General features: G+C 36.5%; 3 protein-coding genes across 4 annotated transcripts; all 3 read left to right on the top strand.

Moving 5' to 3' along the window:
- The first annotated feature begins 1,441 nt into the window (after nt 1-1,441).
- LOC108209572 (autophagy-related protein 9) lies at nt 1,442-10,541 on the top strand. The gene is made up of 10 exons (XM_017380551.2): nt 1,442-1,788; nt 4,837-5,482; nt 5,693-6,013; nt 6,336-6,558; nt 7,191-7,370; nt 7,457-7,663; nt 8,659-8,736; nt 8,826-8,896; nt 9,222-9,332; nt 9,459-10,541. Exons 2-10 carry the CDS (start codon nt 4,908-4,910, stop codon nt 10,261-10,263), a joined length of 2,571 nt encoding a protein of 856 aa, XP_017236040.1. The 5' UTR covers nt 1,442-1,788; nt 4,837-4,907; the 3' UTR covers nt 10,264-10,541.
- Nucleotides 10,542-11,390: 849 nt separating this feature from the next.
- On the top strand, nt 11,391-12,904 carry LOC108208546 (flavanone 3-dioxygenase 2). The gene is made up of 4 exons (XM_017379076.2): nt 11,391-11,701; nt 11,782-12,032; nt 12,117-12,435; nt 12,541-12,904. The coding sequence occupies exons 1-4, from the start codon at nt 11,672-11,674 to the stop codon at nt 12,784-12,786; spliced, it is 846 nt and encodes a 281-aa protein (XP_017234565.1). The 5' UTR covers nt 11,391-11,671; the 3' UTR covers nt 12,787-12,904.
- A 7,041-nt stretch (nt 12,905-19,945) lies between these two features.
- LOC108208566 (hyoscyamine 6-dioxygenase) lies at nt 19,946-21,759 on the top strand. Of its 2 annotated transcripts, XM_017379096.2 has the most exons (5): nt 19,946-19,962; nt 20,274-20,413; nt 20,556-20,806; nt 20,908-21,226; nt 21,365-21,759. In XM_017379096.2, coding segments are annotated over exons 1-5 (969 nt in total). In that variant the 5' UTR covers nt 19,946-19,961; the 3' UTR covers nt 21,623-21,759. The 2 variants fall into 2 exon arrangements, with proteins under 2 accessions (XP_017234585.2, XP_063943251.1); XM_064087181.1 differs by lacking the exon at nt 19,946-19,962 and having other exon boundaries at nt 20,210-20,413.
- The last annotated feature ends 350 nt before the right edge of the window (nt 21,760-22,109 follow it).

Raw genomic sequence — 22,109 nt, 5'->3', positions numbered from 1 at the left:
TCACTGAGAAAGTTATCAGTGGTTTGATTTATATGTTCCATAGTTGACTGTATTTGTAATTTAAAATTTCACTAAGTATCAGTAACTTCATGGTATAAACTTGAGGTACTAACATCTCCACTTTATAGTAATATATTTGATTTGTCGATAATTCGGAGTTTGTAGTAGCATTCTTCACTCGTACATTGTTCAAAGTTTACAATAGCACCTTGACCTCGAACGAACCATGTGGTGTTTAAGTTTACGATGAAGTCTTCTGCATAGTACCATTAACTTTACTAACTAAATGAACTCGATAGCATTATTGAGTTTTTGATAGCTTGAGAATTCGATATGCATGAAATATATAAATCAGTCTTTTCAAAAATTAAATCAAAATTGCATTTCAGTTGCAAAAACTGCAAATCGTATTTTTGAAAACAAAATATATCAATTGATAGTATTTTTAAAAATATTTTTTTTGAAAAAAAAATAGTATTTTGGATAATTTTTCTAAAATTTTAAGTGTATGACAAATAATAACATGATTTTGAAAGCTTGTTCTTTGAAAAATATTATCCTCAACAACATTTTCTCCATTTTTGCCTCAAATATTTATTTACCAAATCAATTTTTTAATAAAAAATAATTTCCAAATTTAATTCTGGATAAAAGTTTTATATAAAAAGTTCTTCAAAATTTTTTTTGAGAACTTTTTATAGAAAAGTTTTTTCAAGAAAATTTAATGAGTATTTTTTTTCCTGAAATTATATTCACAAAATAACCTTCTTGAAACTCATGAAATTTTTTAAGAAAATATCTCTAGAAATTATTTACTTGGACTTCTGCTAGAAGATGAAATTAAAGTTTTCGCTATTGAGATAGAAACTTAGAGCAAGTCTAATAGGTTATCTATCCTATTACTTATAAATAATATAAATAATATAAAATAATGAGTGCTAAGTATGTCTTAGTGATAATCTATTTTTAGTGTCAACTCCAATAGTAATCCCTATATTTGTTCTCCTAAGATTATTTTAATAATAAATTGAGAGATAAGGGGAAAAGGAGAAAATAGACAAAGAAAGAAGGAGAGAGATGATTATTTTATTCAAATAAAATAATCATCTCTCTCCTTCTTTCTTTGTCTATTTTCTCCTTTTCCCCTTATCTCTCAATTTATTATTAAAATAATCTTAGGAGAACAAATATTCGTAAAAATAGATTACCTAAATCACTAAGACATACTAGCACTCATTATTTTATATTATTTATTTATAAGTAATAAGATAAGATAGGTAACCTATTGGAGTTGCTCTTAGAAAGTCGTTTTCTGAATAAACTATCGATTTTTAAATTATTTCCGAGAATTTTTTCCATCGGTTCGTAAACGCTCAACGTATTAATTTAGGAATGGATTGCAGAAAAAGATACGAGTACGACAAAGTAAAGGGCCATGAACAGACATATACACACAGTATGTATCTATCTCAATTCTCATCAAAGTTTCCATAGCGCCTACTCAAAGCAGTAGCATATATATTATTATAACACGAACAAGTAAATTTCCATCTTCACGTCTTCTTCCTTCAAATCATTTCTCTGCAAATTCCACACAACCCCTTGTTTTTTTCTGCCTCGATTCTTTTCAATCCCAACCCTTTCAGTTCACATATTAATCACTTCATCTTTTACTCCTTTTCTTGATTTTTTGCCCTTTTTTTGGTTTGGTGTTTCTTAACTACTGAAAATTCGTTGATTTATACTGGGTTTTCGTTGTTATTGCCCCCAACTTCAATTGGGTTTCTGGTAAATTTTCCATTTTTGCCCTCCATATGTGTGTGTATATGTCTGTGTATGTATATTGGTTTGGGGTTTCTTGATATTCATGAAAGATTGAATTTAAAGAAGATATTTTTCATAGGTTTTGTGTAAATAGGTTGTGTGGATAGATTGCAGACTAATTTTGCATAAAGCTTTGACCTTTTTGTATTTTTGAAGCTGATTATGTACTCAAGATCAGTTTATTGGATTATAGTGCTTGTTATTGCATAATGATGCAATCTTTGGCTCTGTGTAGTTATAGTACAATGATTGTGTGATTTTGTTATTTTCGATTAAGTTTTTGTAGGTGGCATTAGAGTTTTAATATGTTAGTGAGTTCATTTTGTAGTTTGTTTATATTTGATATTCTTCTCATCTAGGTTTTATGAGTTGAAAATACTTGTTTATGTATTTTATAAAAATTGTTTTAGTAATGTATATGTGATTATGGAAATATGATAGCAACTGTTTGCTATATCTTTGATTATTAATAATTGAGAAGGTGCTAACAGAATGAGTATGATCTCATGTAGAATAAGCATACGCATCTGTCAAAAAAGGTACCGCCAGTCTGACCATATTTCAAAAATTAGAACTTTCTATTGGCTAAGCATAATAATTGTTTACTGTGCGGATCATACCCCCAGATATGGTATTTTACCTTTTACTTTAAGTCCTTGAGCTATATTTATACCACAGGATATTGAAGCTTATATGAAGTCTATTTAAGTGATCACGATTCAAGATGCCATATTTATCTACATGATGTTGTAACTAATATCTTTCAGTTGGCAGAATAACAACGTCATCCTTGTAGTTTTGATTCTTGACTTTTCTTCCGTTCATTTTTTTATAAGTTGAATATAGTCACTATATCTGTATTTTTGGCTTCTTTAGAGAGCTGGAGTATTTGTCTTCTGCTTCATAGGTAACCCCATCAACAACTATGGAGGAATGTTCTTCTGAAATTAAACGAGACTATACAATAATTAAAAACAACTAGGTTCTGACCTAATCTCCGACAAACTACTATTCTTAGCATTTCTTAGTCATGGAGACACTGAGACAGATTATGTAATAGATCCCATGAAACAAGAAAATGTCAATAGTAGTAATCAGTGATTCTTATTAAGTTTCAGATTACAATACTTATGTAGAAAATAATGTGAATTATGATTTTAAAAATAACGTATGACGACTAAAGAAACTATCAAATATTCCTAAAATCACATTTACGCATGCATTAGATATACTTTCGTAACTCCGCACAGATAGATAAAATTAGACCAATATGTGTGTATATATGCCTGTGTGTATGTATATTGGTTTTGGTTTTCTTGATATTCATAAAAGATTGAATTTAAAGAAGATTTATTTCATGGGTTTTGTGAAAATAGGTTATGTGGATAGATTGCAGACTAATCTTGCATAAAGCTTTGGCCTTTTGCCTTTTTGAAGCTGATTATGTTCTCAAGATCAGTGTTTTGGATTATAGTGCTTTTTATTGAGTTAAAATACAATCTTTGGCTCTGTGTATTACAATGATTATTTGATTATTTGTTATTTTATGTTGATTTTTTGTTGGTGGCATTAGAGTTTTAATATGTTAGTGAGTTCATTACCACAGGATATTAAAGTTTATATGAAGTCTATTTAAGTGCTCACGATCAAGTTGCCATTTTTGTCTACACGACATTGTAACTAATATCTTTTAGTTAGCAGAATAACAACCTTACTCCTCACAGTTTTTATTCTTGTCTGGGAAGGGTAAAATATACGTTGACCATGCCCCTTTCTGAAAGAGTAGGAAGACTATTTCCATGAAGACCCCCGATTTAGTGAAGATCCTCGATTTAGTGCAAGACAAATATTGTGTGACATGCAAGTAAATAGTATCTTGGCCCATGATTTTCTTTATATGAGACTCACCTTTGTCGTGGAATCCTCAGTCATTGAATGATTTGAGCCCTTCTCTTCAAACCAGAATGCCATAACCGTCCAAACACCAGAGGGCCATAACCGTCCAAACGGGAGCCAATAAAGTACATGAGTTTGAGTTTCTTCATTTCACCCTTTGTGAACCACTAGACCTGAGCCATGAGTTTTTTCAGAGTAAACTGACCCTTTGTAAACCACGGGAAACCATGAGACACTGAGCCTCAACCACTCTAATATGCCGTCTCCAGTCATTCTTATCTAATATCAAGTCACCCGTGAGATTTAAGACTCCCTTGTCCAAACTTAATTGATCATTCTTAAGTTTCTGATTAGAGCACATGTGTAAAAGATAATGTCAACTAGGATTTTAAAATAAAGTATGATGACTAAAGATACTATCAAATATTTTCAAAATTACATTGAAGTATGTATTAAATATACTTTCATGACTCCGCAGAGATAGCTAAAAAACCTTTCTGTCTAATTACAATATATTCTCTGATTGACATGTCTAATAAAGTACCCTTTTTCTTTTTTGTTTGAGTTCTATTACTCGTCTTAGTTAAAGATGTGCTGGTGCATGAACCCTGAGATGTTTATGATTGCAACAAATATCTTAAACTGGAAAGTGATTTTTAATTTTTTGATATGAAGATACATAAGAAGTATTTTCACTTAATATTTTGGATTACTCTTTGGTGCAATGGGTCATTTTGAAAGATTCTTAGCTGAATTGGGGACTGAAGCTCAGTTTTTCTTGACATACTAAAATATGCTTTCTAATTTCTATTAATAAGGTATAAGAAACAAGGTGAAGATTTTTGCCTCAGATATATGTACTGCTATCTTTTATGTATCTTGCTCTGATTGAGAAGTTGAACCCCTTTGAATCTTTTACAAAATTTGGTGTATGTATTTTTTGTAGTTTTACAACATTAACTTGTCTCTCCAACCTTTCTCCATAGTTTTTTTTATATTATATATATTGTATGTAGTTAGTTGTGCGTGAAAGCTTATATATAGTCTGTTGACTATTCATCTGTAAGTCTGCGTTTTTTTATTTAATGATAAATGAATTGTTTTCCTGCTTTTCAGCACCATGCAGTAACCATTTCAGAACTTTGGGGGATGGACTGGTGCTACTTGTCTCCTGTTGGTGCATTTGAATGATGTTCAGTGGACAAAAGCGTGCTAATGCACTTGATTTTTTTACACGGAAAAGTCATGGTGAATCATCATTAAGAACAGGATTGCTCGATGACAGTCCTGAAATTGAATTGTCCGATTACCATAGAGCACCAAGTGCTGGGAGTGAAAGCCCTTCAGGGCTTCTTAATGGTGATAGTTTGAATGTGGAACCTATTTCAGACTTAGATTTGTTCTTTGAGAGACTATACAGCTATTATTGTGAAAAAGGTCTCTTGTGCATTGTAATAAAGTGGATAGTTGAACTTTTGAGCTTGGGCTTTACAATTTGTTTCTCGGGCTTTTTCTTGTTATATGTTGATTGGAATGGTCTCCGTAATGCCAAGTGTGGAATGGATGCAGTTGAATCTGGAATCAAACCATGTGACTTGGCTAAGGAAGCTCTTCACGAGCATCCCTTGACCCCTTTCACACTTTCCAAAGCTGTTATTGTTGGGTATTTGGGGATCTTTTCCATATACTGGATTTTTTGTTTCTTAAGGTTTTTTACACAGCTGAAGGAAACTCTTAAAATTCGTCAGTTTTACTACAACAGGTGCTGATTTCTGTGATTTTGTGCGCTATTTTTTTTAATTATATTTTGCAGCAATAAAGATTATCAATATATGTTAGGGGAAACAGGTGATTCTCCCTTGCAACGTTGGTCATTTCCTAGAACGTTTATATATTGCTGCATTCTTATTATTGAGTTAGCCTGGAAACAGATTTTGTTATGCATGTTAAAAAAATTGTCCTTTTTCTGCAGTCTCAATGTTACAGACAATGAAATGCAAACCATGCCATGGGCGTCAGTTATTGAGAAGGTTGTTCAGTTTCAGAACTCCTACCAACTATGTATAGTCAAGGACCTATCTGCCCATGATATTGTGATGCGGTTGATGCGGAAAGATAACTACTTGATTGGGATGCTCAACAAAGGGGTACTATCTTTTCCATTATCTAAATGGGTGCCAGGAGCTGGTCCAGTTGTGAAATCTGGCCCAGTTGGCGTGCGACGACGTCTCATTTTGACAAAAACATTGGAATGGACCTTAAACTGGTGCATATTACACAGCATGTTTGATAGGTTTGTGGTCTTCCCTTCTGGTAGGCAGAACAAATTACGTATATAATGTGCCAAATGATAATATAACAATCCCCTTTTCTTGTTAAAGAGGGCTTCAATAGTAGTATTTGTGAATAATATATTTACACCAGTTTCTATATAATCACTGTGGATAACTTTGGATATGAAACCTGATTACATGTGAGGTCTCTTTTGTATCAATATATCCGATAAGAAGCTAACTTCAATATATGTATAGTTATATGTATGCCAGATGACTTACAAATATCATTGCATTTTAATATGTTTGATGAGCTATGTCTCACATGAATATTATTTGCAGAAACTTCCGTGTTCGTAGGGATTTCGTTTCTGATCCTAAAACATTGAGGAAAAGCCTGGTTATAGTTGGCATTGCAATGCTTGCACTTTCCCCTTTTATTGTCATATTCATGCTTGTATATCTCTTCTTGAAGCATGCGGAGCAATTCTATAATCATCCAAGTACAGCATCATCTCGAAGATGGTCAAATCTTTCAAGGTGGATCTTTAGGGAATTCAATGAGGTTATTCTTGACCATAATACTTATTAATCTATGGTTCTAACTTCTATGTATTGTGCGGCTTTTACTTCATACTGGAAAAGTACCCATACCAATGTTTGGTATTGTTTTTTAAACTTCTTATTTATCTTTTTGAAATAACAATAATGTATGATATATTTTTTTATCTGTTATACTTTCTTTCATGTATTTGTAATAGATTAATAGTTGTATGAGATATGCATTTAAATAATATTTTCCCTTGTAAATAATTAAAAAATTATATTTAAAAGAGATATTTAGTAGTTTATTAGTTTGTTTGTTGAGATTATCTATATTTACTTTGTGTATCAAGATCAGTTGACATCTTTAATTATATAATTTCCTTCTGGTCTACTTAATACATTCAGTATCATTACATTGTATCAGAAAATATCTATATTTACTTTGTGTTTGTGCCTTTGTGGAGTTTGTACTGATTATTGGACCTTGTAGTTGCACACATCTAGACTGACTCAGGTCTTGACAAGAGCTCCACCGTAATTACCACACTGCCATCCTTGCTTTAGAATCTTGTTATAAATGTTTTGTTTTTTACTTGAGCTTTAGCTATCCCAACTTTTGTTTTGTAAATATAAAAGTCTATACTCTTTCAGGTGGACCATTTGTTCAAACACCGAATAAATGGCAGTGTCGTACATGCTTCTGAATATTTAAAGCAGTTCCCTTCTCCTGTATTGTCAATCATTGCTAAGTTCATTTCATTTGTTTCTGGTGGATTTGCTGCCATTTTGATCATCATTGCTTTTCTTGAGGAGTCTCTTCTGGAAGGACATGTAATGCTTTCTCTGTAAATTTCTCAGTCCTCTTGATTCACAATTATGCACATCAATTTTTAATGCATTTCTGTCGTTCATTTCAGATTTTTGGTCGCAATTTGTTTTGGTATGCTGCTGTGTTTGGAACCATAACAGCAATTAGTCGGGCTGCCATAACAGATGATCATCTAGTCCTTGACCCCCAAGGGGCTATGTCTCTAGTATTCCAACATACTCATTATATGCCCAAGAGTTGGCGTGGCAGAGAAAATTCCGATATTGTCAGGATTGAGTTTGAGACTCTATTCCAGGTAAATTCTGCTGAAAGTAGTGTTTTAAAATATAAGGCAGATAGTTGCTTAGTTGTTTGAATTATATATTTGTTGAATTTAATTTTTGGTGATTGTATCTTACAATATTATCTCTTGATAATTTGGCGCTGCCACAGAATTTCTGATATTAGTTCATATTATTATAGAAATATGAGATATATACTGGATCCTAACCTCATGAACATTCGTAAAATCTGTCCTTGTAGAAGTAATAAGGTGGAGCATCGTATGATCCGACTGTAGTGCACTTCCACTTAGTTGCTGCCTTTATCTTCTGATGCTTTTCTAATGTACTTAAGGAAGTACGTTAGAGCAAGTCCAACAGTGCTCTAGTTTAAGCCCTGAACATAATATAAAAAATTATGTCCTAGTAATTTAGGATATATTTAACTAACTTTAACTCCAACAATGTGCCTTATCCTCACTAGATGTTCAATATTTTACTATTAAAGATTCTCTTTCATTATTAAAGCGCAATATAAAGTAGAGAGATAAAGAGAATGTGGATAAGAATTTACAATAAAATATAAGATAGGTCAAAGAAAGAGGTGCCTTAAAAATAAGGCTTGAAGATGTTTTCTAGGACTTGCTCTTAACATTATATTATTAAGAAGAATGTATGATGTGTGCTCTGATGAAGGTCCTGATGCCATCTTTACCCGTATTGGAAAATGAAAATCTGAGAATGCCTTTGATCGTATAATTGTATATAAATAGTGTGTGTACGCGTCTTAGCAGAATTTACGTGATTGTATGTAAGTAGTTTTTGGCCAGCCAAAGTAGCGCATATAGTTTAATTTCTGTTGAAATAGGTAGTAGTATTTACTGAGATATATATAAGTTGAGAACAGGCGAGAGTTTGTATATACTAAGTAATGCTCTAATAATATTAGACAGAAAGATTGGTATTATTGTGATCATGTGATGCTTTCCTACTATATATCACTTGAGTTCATGAGCTTTCTCTATCGCAGTATACTGGAATGATGTTACTGGAGGAGATGGCCTCAATCTTTCTGACTCCGTATTTACTAATATTTGTCGTCCCAGAGGTATAAGACTTATTGTTCGATATATTACTATATTTTTCTGTTTTCACCTCTGGAGCTGTCTCAACTTAGAAGCTGTATTACTATTGCAGCGAGTGGATGACATTTTGCAGTTCATTGCTGATTATACGGTGGATATTGAAGGTGTTGGTCATGTATGCAGGTTATTTTGCTAACTTATTCAGATATTTATTCAGAGGACTTTTCTCAAATAGGCCTTACTCATCTCTTGCATGCATGAATTTTAAGTGCAACTGGCTTTCCATAAGAATGTGACATTGGCATGTATGCAGGTTATTTTGTTAATTTATTCAGATACTTATCCAGAGGACTTTTTTTAAGTAGGCCTTACTCATCTCTTGCATACATGAAATTTTAAGTGTAACCGGCTTTCCATAAGGATGTGATATTTGACAAGGAAAATAACTTGTACAAGCACTTTATTTGCAATATGCTTATATAATGCCTCTTATATTAAAATTTTGTAGCTTTAGTGCTTTTGACTTTCAAAACCACGGAAATATCAAGTACGGTGCACCCCAGAATTCAACTCGTGGTCAAAGGAGTTCTCAGGGAAAGATGGAGAAATCATTTTTGAGGTTCGATCACTGCTATCATACATGCCATTTATTAAAATTTTCAGTCGCATTGATCTTGCAAGTATATGTAATTTATAGATATCATAAAGTTATACAAATAACAAAAAGTTATTAATATGCATGCAGCTTTCAAAGTAGTTATCCTTCATGGGAGCCTAATAGTCAGGGAAAGCAACTCATTTCAAAGCTAAAAGCATTCAGGGAGCAGAAGCTACATGTCCAGGAACGAATATCTCCGTACTTGCCCCCTAGAATGCAGCAATGGAGTCCAGAGTCGCGCGGTAATGTTGATATCAACAATGTCTTCACAAGAGAAGCGTTTCATAATATTCCAGAAAGGGGTTATCAAGTAGGATCTTTGTGGCTGTTTGATTCTGACCAGAAGAATTATTTGAATATTCTTGAGTGGTACTATACATCTGAACCTCATCCTGCAAATGAGGCTGAAAGAGACGCTCCTTCAAGAAACTTCTGGATGTCGTCTAGCCCGATACACAATGAAGCAACACATGATGAAGATTGGGGGAAAATTTTTGACAGTGAAAGATCGCAGAGTTATCTGGAAGCCTCTCCTGCGGCTTCTTTCTTCCGTGGAAGCGTGCTAGATCATGATGACTCTGCCAATGCCGCACATCTTCGTACTAGGAGCCATTGGTGGGATAGAAGTGAGGCACAAGGCAACAATCCACAATCAAGCTTCCTGGAGCCCCCAACTTACAACCGTAACACTGATAATTATTACGATAATATATCCAATAGAAGCATAATAGAGGAAGAACAAGACCACTCTGAATTGATAAGGAGCCATAACAGGTTGTCTCGAACATTTTATTTGGATGACCTGGAGGGAGGACAATTTAATCTCCCATTTGATGATATTTACAGCAGACATTCTACTAGTCCAGAACCAGATCCCTTAAATCTTGTGTAGTTAATCGCTTCCAGATGATATATAATCATATTGTGCATCTAGCATCAATATTGCTGCGAAGTTTGTATATGGTTTCTTTATAATGTAACCTTCATAGCTATTCTTCGCATAAAGAAGGAAGCAACATTCGTTCTTGTATATAATTCACGGCTTGAGTGAGATTCCATACCTGCGACTTGGGACAAGTGAACAAAGCATGGAATACTCACTCCAACTCCTGTAATATAAACTAGTCAAATATTTCATCAGTTTGGAAGCTCTGTTTTCCAGATTCTAGGAATTTTTTTCCCGTTTTTTTTAGTATTCTTATAATTTTGTATTCAAGTAGCTGAGAAGGTATTTGTTAAGGCTTTGAACTTTTATCTAGCAGTTGAATAGAATAGTAAAAACTAAGAACTTATAATTCGAAAATCTACACCAACTTTTGTTCATTCTTCATGAGTTGATCCATTTTTATTTTGTAATACAAGGAGGATGTATCTGTTTATATTTTAAGAATGAATCTAGAAAGACAAATTTATTGTCTAAATGGAGTATAATTTAGATTTTTTTAGGCTTAATGACCTTTTAGCCCTCGAAGTATGGGTGGAAGTTCTGATGCGGCCTCGAAGTTTAAAAACGTACCTTTCAACCCTCAAAGTATTTTTCTCGTACCTTTTAGCCCTTTTTAAAAATACCGGTATATAACAAGTTGGACAAAATTGACATTTCACACGTGAGGGTTAAAAGAGACATTAAACATTAAGGGTTAAAAGGAACATCTAATGTATTTTAATGTATTCTTTTGGGGTTAAAATGAACGAAATGTATACTTTAAGCCTAAGGGTTAAAAGGTACGCCCAAACTTTACCCCGAATATGAATTGTCGAGTTTATCCCCCGATATATACCGGTATTTTTAAAAAGGGCTAAAAGGTACGACAAAGATACTTTGAGGGTCGAAAGGTACGTTTTTAAACTTCGAGTCCGCATCGGAACTTCCACCCATACTTCGAGGGCTAAAAGGTCATTAAGCCATTTTTTTATGATCGTTGACCAATTAGATTCTTGGTGTCCAACTTGTTTGATATACCTGGTATAATCACTTGGTCCTTTGTGTGATTTAATCAAGTAGAAAGTTTTTTGAAACTACTCAAGTAGAAAGTTGTACATAAGTTTTGATTTACTGAGTGCAATGTTTTTAGTACAAAGTTAATTGTTATAGCAGTAGCTTAAACTTAAACAAGGATATATACATGGGGAAACTTGTTTCAAGCTGGTCTAGTGTCCAAAATTTGCCAGAAGATTATTCTTTCCGGTGGAGCAGAGACCTGGCGAGGAATTTTCAGTTCCTGTATGCTAAGCCATCCCAGTTATCGATCTTGGGGAGGGAAGCCATGATCGAGCAGGTATTATTCAACAAATAATCAATGCAAGCCAAGATTTCGGACTTTTTCCAGGTTTGTGTAAAATTTTAGCAGAAATAACTGTATGGTTCTTTATAGTTTAGCTAGAATGCTAACTTTAAATTGTCAATTAGGTGATCAACCATGGAGTTTCAGGTGTCTTAATGGATGAAACTATGAGTGTGGTGAAAGAGTTCTTTAACATGGCAGATGAAAGGAGAGCAGATGTTTTTACGGATGATCATACGAAGAGCTGCAGATTCCGTACCAGCAGTACTAACTATGCAACAGAAGAAACTCACTACTGGAGAGACTTTTTAAGGCACCCTTGTCATCATTTGGAAGATTTTATTCATTTGTGGCCTCAACATCCAACTACATATCGGTAACTTATGTTCCCTATGTTTTAAATGAAACTACTAAACAACACTGTTATATTATGATGTGTTCTTTGTATTGTTTTAAGAAGAGATGTTGTCGGGAAGTACTCAGTCGAAGTGAGGAACCTGTTGCTGAGGATCATGGAGTTGATGTCTGAAGGATTAGGACTTGAACCTGGTTTTTTTGAAGGCGAACTTAGTGATGACCTATTGATTTTAACCAATCACTACCCACCATGCCCGGATCCAAGTTTGTCTCTGGGACTACCAAAACACAGTGATCCAAATCTTATTACCTTGCTTCTTCAGGAACATGTTTATGGCCTTCAAGTGTATAAAGATGGTCAGTGGCTTGGCGTCGAGCCCCTCCCGAATGCATTTGTGGTCAACATTGGTTACCAACTACAGGTAAATATATTTGCCTTAATGATGACCTTAATTATGTGCAGCAATCTTCTCTTCTAACTGTAAACTACATTCAGTAAAACGCGATCTTGCTTCATCCTTGCGTAGGTTGTTAGTAATGACAAGTTTAAAGGCGCTGAACATCAGGCAGTCACAAACTCAAGAGAAGCTCGGACAAGCATTGGTGCATTTATGGGACCATGTAACAACTGCATCATAGAGCCGGCTAAAGCTCTCATCACTGAAGACAATCCTCCTCATTATAAAGCTTTCAATACCAAGAGTTTCTTAAAAATTACGTGGCAACGGCTGCTGGTCACACAGAAACTGCATTGCTGGCTTTCAATGTTTTAGTAGTAAAGCATCTTGAATGAAGTTGTCACGCTTAGCTGTGTGCCTGTGTTTAATCTAAGCAAGGGTAATATTCTAGCTGACAGTTTGCCGGTATTATTGGTTTTAAGCCTTTTTGCAATGTTATTATTGTCTGAAAATAAAGATTTCATTACTAATCGAAACATGCATCACTATGTATAGTTCCCAACACAGAGACTAGAGGTAACAACTAATAAACAGTAGAGCGATTTTCAGGGCTTCTTTAGCCAGATCATGAGGTGCCATATTTTCTGTTCTACCACTCAACTTAACAACGATATCAAATCTGTCATTATTCTTCTACAAGAATTTAAAATTAAGTATACATCCACGAGATTTCTGTGTCCAGACTTCAGAGCACATGCTACCAATCCCCAACTTACTTCATACAAAGTTGAAGAACAAATCCAGCAGAGAGATTCTCCAACTCCCATCGCTCCACCTGACAACGTAGTATTCATGATATGCAATAGTCTAGGAAACAAATGATTTGACATTGCACTGGAAAGTACCATGAGACAGGAGGTAACTGGTTAAGAATATCACCTCAGGCTTACCACTACTATGGCTAATGTTCAGTCATTCTATTGGCCTATCATCTGCTATCTTTAATTTTGTAAGAAGCTGACACTCTGATTAATAGCTACACTTATGTTTCCAGCCTTGTTTCATCATACTTAATCAATTTTAATTCGGTTCTGGAAAAGTCACAGTTGAAGAATGCATGCAACATATTTCAGTATCAAAGTCACAAGGACAGCTAGTGTCAAGATCTCCTTAGCTGGTATGAAATTGCCCCAAGTCAGTTGATGTCGGAGGGTACTACCGGAAGTATAGGGAGTTGCAGGCCCTTCTGCATTAAGGTCGAGCTAGCAGAGTCATAGGAGTCAAAGGAGCACATCAACCATAATGGCAGGTACGTGCAAGGACTGGTGTTGGCGTGTTGCCCGCCATCAAATGATGTCCAACAATCATGGTGGAAGGAGCATCATAGTTTTATTGACGGTGAAAGGATTTCCACCCGGCTCAGTTCAATTTCTCATGAGGCGGGCTTAAAAAGGGAACTGCAATTGGAATTAGAGAGTTCAGGGTGATTGTGTTGCATTTTGATATATGTCAAATGGCCGGTTGAAGTCTTGTATGATCTCTCGCGAGCAAGGCCTTGAATATACCACCTCATAACTTGTTCAAGATGAAAAATATCAAGAGGATCACTCCTATTTCCAGAACCATGTGGACCCATCTAGAGCATTTGGCAGAGCAAGATTTTGTGTCAAGCTTCCCTTGGCAGGAAGTGCCAAGCTGTGAGAGGGCAACTTACTTTCCTGTACTCAACTTCTAGTAAAAGTGCATGTAGGAAAGAGGTTTGAGCTGTGGCCTGTGGGACATCAAATCTTCTTCCCTTGCTCAAGATATGATAGCAGTAAAAGGAGAGCATTCTGATCGAGGAATCAACCCAGGGAATGAACTGGAAGATCCGCATTGAGAGAAGAACAGGACGGGTGCTAGACAGGCCTCTGACTTCATTCATTCAAGTAAACTAAGCATAGTTGTATACTCACTCTAACCCTACTTAAGATGTACAATAACTAGTCATGACTCATGAGTATCATCCATATCATTCTGACGGACCTCGTGTTTTTATACGAATATTGGAACATGTTTTGTTCTTCAACTGAACTTCCCTGATTCTGTCATGAAGTCTAACAGAACAATAAGAACATATATTCAAAAAAGTAGACAAAATTCAAGAATTCATTGATAGTTTACTGACAATGCTGATTCCTCCTATATTTTACTTCGAATATATTTTACAAAAATCCAGTTCATTTCATTCTTCTATATGAACCCGTTTAGTAAGTTGTTAATCCTTTCACTTGCAGGATGTTATACGCAAAAATCACCATGAAGACCTGGCCCATAAAAGAAGACTATGATGGGCTCAACATTGGACCAAGCCCAAACTAGCCATGTCAGTCAGAAGAGACCAGTTCAAGAAGATAGGGCGCGCCTTATTTTCAGGGCGCGCCAAGTTGAAGCTTACAGAGAAAGATCGTCATTTGAAGGGCAGAAGGGGACATATTTTACCTAGGGGGACGCCCTTGGGTGTGTATAGATCCTACTGTTAATTTGTCGAAGACTCTACCTTGCAGTCTGAGGAGTTGCCCTCCTTGGGAGATAGAGAATGAAGATTAGAGGAGGCCTTGCTCTGTAGTCTGGCGAGTTGTCCTTGTCGGGGAGCTTGTGGAACTTTCTCGAAGATACGCCCTGGAAGGCTCTATCTCTGTAGTCTGGCGGGTTGTCCCTGTCGGGGAGTAGAGAAGTGCCCTTGCATTTGGGGTAAGTTTTGGGTGCTCGAGAGTCTACAAGACCCAAGACTAGGCCTCATCGTATTGGGCCCCTTTCAGGAGGAAGATAGCAGAAGGGGAAGCCTAATCCTATTAGGTTTAGGTTTCCTAAGGAGAAAAGAACTACGTACTGGCTTGATCCCCTATAAATATAGGGGTACGTAGGCAAATTAGGGGGACACGAGTTGGGAGCATCCGGAGGCAACTCGAAACCCTAATCTCAGCCACCCATAAAATTTCATCGCCACCGCTCAGCCACCGTCATAGATCTTGATTCCGGCCACGAACCTCCAATTTTGTTAACTACCAAATTCCTCCGTTAACAAATTGGCGCTAGAAGGAGGGGCCTTAGATCTTTCGTTTGTGGAGGACAAACGATCATCCCAGGACATAAACAACAGTTGCGCTGTTTTTATAAAACTTAAATATTTGCGTGAGTGGCGGCTACGGTTCGATGCTTCTTCTAGACTTGGATCCAGACGCATATGACCGCTTAAAGATCACAAGAATCTCACGTATTCTTAGTGTTGGATTACGTATGACATAACGATGTCCGCCGAACCTAAAGGCGCAGCGAAGTTAATAAGAACCAGCAAGTATACCGGCTTCGCTCGCTTCCGTATCGGCTCGTCAAAAAAGCTTGCTAGACTATGATCCATTATCACAAAGAAGATTCCCTCGTGAGAGGTGTTCTTATTGGTTACGCCTTTGGTGGATATCTTTTGATCGACGCACACACAGTTTGTGTGGATTGGCATGGCTACCGCAGGGGTTTGGTTTGGTCTCTACTGGCTGCTAACTCAGGCCTTACGCTGGAATCTGGAATCTTATGTAACTATCGCCGCACTTTTAAGGACAATCTCTCCTACAGGCATGAGAAAGAGGTTCCTGAAATTAATATATTTGTGTGCATGGCTGATCCGGCAATTGAGCCAAAACCAATGATCAACACTGTTTTCTATTTAATCTGGTGGTAATTACTTGTACGAAAACAACAAAACAACGGGGCCGCCGCTGCAAGAAAACTTCTATACAAGGGATAAAGTTAGCCATGCATATTACTGGAGCACATTATCCTTCACATATAATCTGTGATTATATACTGACATAGTCCCAGTTAAGAATATTTGTAACAAAAGAGGCATGCAACTACAAACCCACCATAGGCTTTTGCTCGGCCTGAATTTTCAACAGAAAATATAGAGTTCGCCCACCGGAGAGATAAGTTTTTATTTGCTTATTTTTAATTTAATTTGTTTTATTCACTAAAAAATATATTTATATCATTAAAGAATTCATGCTCACACTCATCCTTTTACTTATTATATTTTGTGAAAATTATGCAAATTATATGTGAATTATCATTAGCATGTCTTATATATCATTATATTATATGTTTATAGATCATGTTTTATAGATAATATAATGAGCATTCTTATTTCATTTTATATGTTGAATTTTATTATTTATGGATGAAAAAAGTTAATAATTTTTATGTGAGAAAGTAATTCAGGATTCCAGAAAGGCTCGAGAACGATGATGCAAGGAGTCTGGAAGTGTGTTTACGGAGACAAAAGTTCTTAACAATCCGACCGGGGGCTTCGCGAATTTTCTGAACTGGCCGTCTAAAAAGATATGTTTTTTCTTTTCAGTCATATGCTTATTAAGTTATTTGTTTATCATACTGCATAGGTCCTGTTCCAAAAATATTTTTATGATAAGTTGCGAGTTATATATATTTTATAAACATAATTTAATTTGCATGTTGAATTAATATAATCTTGTTTTAGTTATATTATATTTTCTACTCACTGATCAATATATCTTAAATATTATTATGATTTACTTTATAAACTAATTTTTAATATTGAAGTTAGAGATTGTTTAGGAGTTTATTACCTAACCGGTTTTTAATATGATTTGTAGCGTGCCTCGCAGAAAAGAAAACAAAAAGCAAAGTGGATGTCCTGGACCGTCGGTGAAAAGGAAAGTTACTGCAGAGTGTTTAGAATCAACCAGCCAGTTAATAAAACAGAGGAGCTCGGAGTCAGCCGGTGGCGATTCCAACTTCCAACAGCCGAATGATAAGTTTTCTTATACTAATTTTCATATCGCATAAATAATCGTGCCATGCATTAATAATATTTTGTCATGCAGTACATATTATACTAACTAATGTTCATGCGTGGATTTTGCTTGACATATTATTACATTAATTTGAAATTTGTTGTGTAAACTCAAAATTAAATTTTATTTTATAATTTCGGCCCTTTTGTGACATGCGTAATTAAATTGATTTTGTACTAAAGAGACAGATGTGGAGAACTGGTGAATTATGGTACATACAGTTAGCACAGGTGAAAAGCACGAAATCCTTCCGGAGTATCCGTCTCCAAATTTGGCACGAATAAAATAGGATAAGTTTTCTAATTTCTATTATTTGCCGCATCTATTTCAGATAATCTTCATATTACATATTTGCTTTTATTCTTAAAAGTAAAAATATCTTATATCATTTTTGAGCATATTATATGTGTTCACGCTAATAAGTTTTGTTTTTAAGTACTATTGTGTAGTTCAAAAAATTTATATAGGTGGACTCAACTCATGTGACCAAGTCAGGTAACCAATGCGGGTGCATGGGAGCTATATTCTACTGTGTCTTTGCCATATTTAATTTTGGATGAGACACTCACTAACAGAGATAAGTTTTTTCTTATTTTCTATAATATATAAATGTATTATTATATTGTAAATGTTTTTATTATATTGTTGATGTAGATGGTTGTTATAATTAATATATATCGTTCGTTTCTTATTTAGCTCCTGATGTTTTTGTTTTATTAAGCTGTTTTTAACTAAGAATGACTATCAAAGTGCTACCTAATTTTTAGGGTATCAGTGTTTTCAATTAAGTATTTTGCAGGGACAATATTTTCAAGAGACATGTCCCGGACGTACTCTCTTGGAAACTTTTTCTGGAAAAAATGTCTAGCCTAACAAGGCACACCATAAGGTCTCAAGGGTGAAGCATATAAGGAGATGGGACAAAATCTTTGGCCGAAAGTAAAGGAAAGAGCTAGGGATAATGCGAAGGAGAGAAAATGGGGCGCGCCTTCCCCTAACAGGGCGCGTCATGAGGTAAATACTAACCTTATTATTTTGCTAAATATAATTGTATACAGAGACACATCCAACACTTCAGTCTTCAAGATTCAGAGTAAAAATATATCACAACACATCTTCGCAACACTGTCTTCTCCAACCTGCATCTTCAAGTCAAGCTCATACTCTGAAACTGGGGGGTGATCATACAAATTAGAAGAAGGATTTGGATAAAAAGGGCGCGCCTCATCCTCATCTAAGACGTGGTAGAAGGCACGTTCTTCTACTTCATCCTCGGCTTCCGCGGCCTCATCTCCAGCATCGGCCTCCGCGGCCTCATCTCCAGCCTTGGCTTCCGCAGCCTCATCTCTCCTTCATTCTTGGCTTCCGCGGCCTCTCCTTCATCTTTGGCTTCCGCGGCCTCTCCTTCAGCCTCGGCTTCCGCGGCCTCATCTCTCCTTCAGCCTCGGCTTCCGCGGCCTCATCTTCATCAACTCAGTCTTGGCTTCCGCGGCCTCTCCTTCAGCCTCGGCTTCCGCAGCCTCATCTTCATCGACTCAGTCTCGGCTTCCACGGCCTCATCCTCAACAACCTCATCATCGTCTCCATCAGGCAAGCACTACTTTCATATCCATCAAGCAAGTACTGCCTTCACCTCCGTCAAGCAGAATTATCATCATCTTCAAACAACTTCTTCAACATCGGCTTCAAAGGAATCTCCTTCAACATATGGCGCGCCTAGTTATATACCGTCAACATCTTCTGCATCAACGAAGAACAACCAAGATAGGACATCTCAAGGGCTGAAGGACATGAAGATCTCGTCGACATTTTCAATGCCACCAAGATCTGGGGGGTAGTTGTTATACGCAAAAATCACCATGAAGACCTGGCCCATAAAAGAAGACTATGATGGGCTCAACATTGGACCAAGCCCAAACTAGCCATGTCAGTCAGAAGAGACCAGTTCAAGAAGATAGGGCGCGCCTTATTTTCAGGGCGCGCCAAGTTGAAGCTTACAGAGAAAGATCGTCATTTGAAGGGCAGAAGGGGACATATTTTACCTAGGGGGACGCCCTTGGGTGTGTATAGATCCTACTGTTAATTTGTCGAAGACTCTACCTTGCAGTCTGAGGAGTTGCCCTCCTTGGGAGATAGAGAATGAAGATTAGAGGAGGCCTTGCTCTGTAGTCTGGCGAGTTGTCCTTGTCGGGGAGCTTGTGGAACTTTCTCGAAGATACGCCCTGGAAGGCTCTATCTCTGTAGTCTGGCGGGTTGTCCCTGTCGGGGAGTAGAGAAGTGCCCTTGCATTTGGGGTAAGTTTTGGGTGCTCGAGAGTCTACAAGACCCAAGACTAGGCCTCATCGTATTGGGCCCCTTTCAGGAGGAAGATAGCAGAAGGGGAAGCCTAATCCTATTAGGTTTAGGTTTCCTAAGGAGAAAAGAACTACGTACTGGCTTGATCCCCTATAAATATAGGGGTACGTAGGCAAATTAGGGGGACACGAGTTGGGAGCATCCGGAGGCAACTCGAAACCCTAATCTCAGCCACCCATAAAATTTCATCGCCACCGCTCAGCCACCGTCATAGATCTTGATTCCGGCCACGAACCTCCAATTTTGTTAACTACCAAATTCCTCCGTTAACACAGGATAAATTCCAGAACACAAACTTGTACTGGGGTTAATCACATTCATTGACCAAGTAAGATTCCTGCTGTTCAATTCATTTGATTCTTTGGATAATCTGTTTGTACTTTGTGTGATTTCATCCAAGTAGAAACTTGTTAGAATGTCATTGTCAACCTTTCTGTCATCCCCATTTTGTTATTTTTAATTGGTGCAATGTTGTCAACGCAAAAGTCAAGTTCTTTATCTAAATGTCATATAAATTTTAGATTTGTTCGATTGGTACTAGCTTCATAACTTTGAGGTACTTACATTATATATTTATGGAGAAACTTGTTTCGAGCTGGTCTAGTAACCAACATTTACCAGAAGATTATGTCTTCCCAGTGGAGCAAAGACCTGGCGAGGAGACCACTATTCCTGTATGCAAAGCAATCCCCATTATTGATCTTGAAAAGGCAAGCCATGGCCGAAAAGATATTATTCAACAAATCATCGATGCCAGCCAAAAGTTTGGATTTTTCCAGGTTTATTTATGCTACATTTGATCAAGAATGCTCAATTACTTATAATATATGGTTTTGTGTAATTTGTTTTTATTTTTTATTATATTTAGAATGCTACATTATACATGATGAAAAGATAAACCGTGTATATGGTATGATTCAGGTGATCAACCATGGAGTTTCTGGTGTATTAGTCCATGAAACTATGAGCGTAGTCAAGGAGTTCTTCACAATGGATGATGCAGAGAAAGCAAGTGTTTATTCGGATGATCATACTAAGAGCTGCAGACTCCATACTAGTAGCCCAAACTATGACACCGAGAAATCTCACTTTTGGAGAGACTACTTGAGACACCCTTGTCATCCTGTGGAAGATTTTATACATTTGTGGCCTGAAAAACCAGCTACATATCGGTAAGTTCTAGTCATGAGTCCATATACATGAACTGAACCAATTGTTTAGTATGTGCAAAGAATCATTAATCTTATAATCTTCTTCTTCATCTTTCATGAAGAGATATTGTTGGGAGATATTCGGTTGAAGTGAGGAACCTGTCACTGAGAATTCTGGACCTGATTTCTGAAGGATTAGGACTCGAGCCTGGTTTTTTCCAAGGCGAACTTAGTAATGACCTACTGATGTCAACCAATTACTACCCTCCTTGCCCTGATCCAAGTTTATCACTGGGATTGCCAAAACACAGTGATCCAAATCTCATTACCTTGCTTCTGCAAGAGGAGATTTATGGCCTACAAGTATATTTAGATGGTCAGTGGCTCGGGGTCGAACCACTTTCAAATGCATTTGTTGTCAACATTGGCCACCAACTGCAGGTACATTTAATCACCTTTATAGCAGCATTAATTTTGTAGAATGCTCATACTCATGAACTATACTACGTCTGTTACAATTTACATGTCGTTTGACTTTTTGGCTCACAATTGACTTCCGTTACATTCACCCTTGTGTAGATTGTTAGTAATGAGAAGTTCAGAAGCGTTGAGCATCGAGCAATCACAAACTCGAGAGAGGCTCGGACAACCATTGCCTCATTCATCTCACCCTGTAACAGCTGCATTGTGGAGCCTGCTAAAGCACTCGTTAATGAAGCAAATCCTCCACTCTATAGAGCTTTTGAATACCAAGAGTTCCTTAAATCTTATGTAGCAAAGGCTGGTAAAAAGGAAACTGCATTGCAGGCCTACAAGATTGAAGTAAAACATCACTGAATGGAAGTGGTCTAATGATAGTGCTGAGCATGATTTTCTAAAATTGTGTATTTTAACTTTCCCAATTGTGGATCATTTAACATGGTCAAAAACAACAAATGGCAAGTATTCAATAAGGCGTGATATCAATTGTGGCATGCTCGGAATATTGGCACGGATTCTGTTACTCAATCGAATGGGTGGAGCAAACTTTTGAAATTAGAAACTCTCTTCATCCTGCTCATTTCTTTACATGTATTTTTCATTACTTGACACACACCTTAAAATTCCGATTAAGTGTAGTTTCGTAACTTATTTCTCTCAACTGTCCAATGTTCGGGTATTAAGGACCTTCTCCATGTCATTTTTGCTTGTCCATTTGCATTGGCATGCTGGCATTATACAAGTACGTTTTATAGCATGGCACCGGAGATTCTTTTGCTCCCGATCCACGCCCCGAACAGGAAACGAGGACCCGCGGGGATTCGGGAAATTCATTAGTTCTTTA

The sequence above is a fragment of the Daucus carota genome, chromosome 2 (assembly GCF_001625215.2).
Source record: "Daucus carota subsp. sativus chromosome 2, DH1 v3.0, whole genome shotgun sequence".
Lineage (NCBI taxonomy): Eukaryota > Viridiplantae > Streptophyta > Magnoliopsida > Apiales > Apiaceae > Daucus > Daucus carota.
The sequence above is the reverse complement of the archived record's forward strand: the minus strand, read 5'-3'. Positions and strand labels throughout refer to the sequence as shown.

Bases quoted from the DNA above. Each gene is read 5' to 3' on its own strand.
- LOC108209572 (XM_017380551.2), top strand. From the start codon at position 4,908: ATGATGTTCAGTGGACAAAAGCGTGCTAATGCACTTGATTTTTTTACA. The intron at 6,559-7,190 runs GTTATTCTTGAC...ATACTCTTTCAG, and splicing joins TCTTTAGGGAATTCAATGAG to GTGGACCATTTGTTCAAACA. The intron at 8,737-8,825 runs GTATAAGACTTA...TTACTATTGCAG, and splicing joins TAATATTTGTCGTCCCAGAG to CGAGTGGATGACATTTTGCA.
- LOC108208546 (XM_017379076.2), top strand. From the start codon at position 11,672: ATGCAAGCCAAGATTTCGGACTTTTTCCAG. The intron at 11,702-11,781 runs GTTTGTGTAAAA...ATTGTCAATTAG, and splicing joins AGATTTCGGACTTTTTCCAG to GTGATCAACCATGGAGTTTC. The intron at 12,033-12,116 runs GTAACTTATGTT...TGTTTTAAGAAG, and splicing joins CAACATCCAACTACATATCG to AGATGTTGTCGGGAAGTACT.
- LOC108208566 (XM_064087181.1), top strand. From the start codon at position 20,210: ATGGAGAAACTTGTTTCGAGCTGGTCTAGTAACCAACATTTACCAGAA. The intron at 20,807-20,907 runs GTAAGTTCTAGT...TCTTTCATGAAG, and splicing joins GAAAAACCAGCTACATATCG to AGATATTGTTGGGAGATATT. The intron at 21,227-21,364 runs GTACATTTAATC...ACCCTTGTGTAG, and splicing joins ACATTGGCCACCAACTGCAG to ATTGTTAGTAATGAGAAGTT.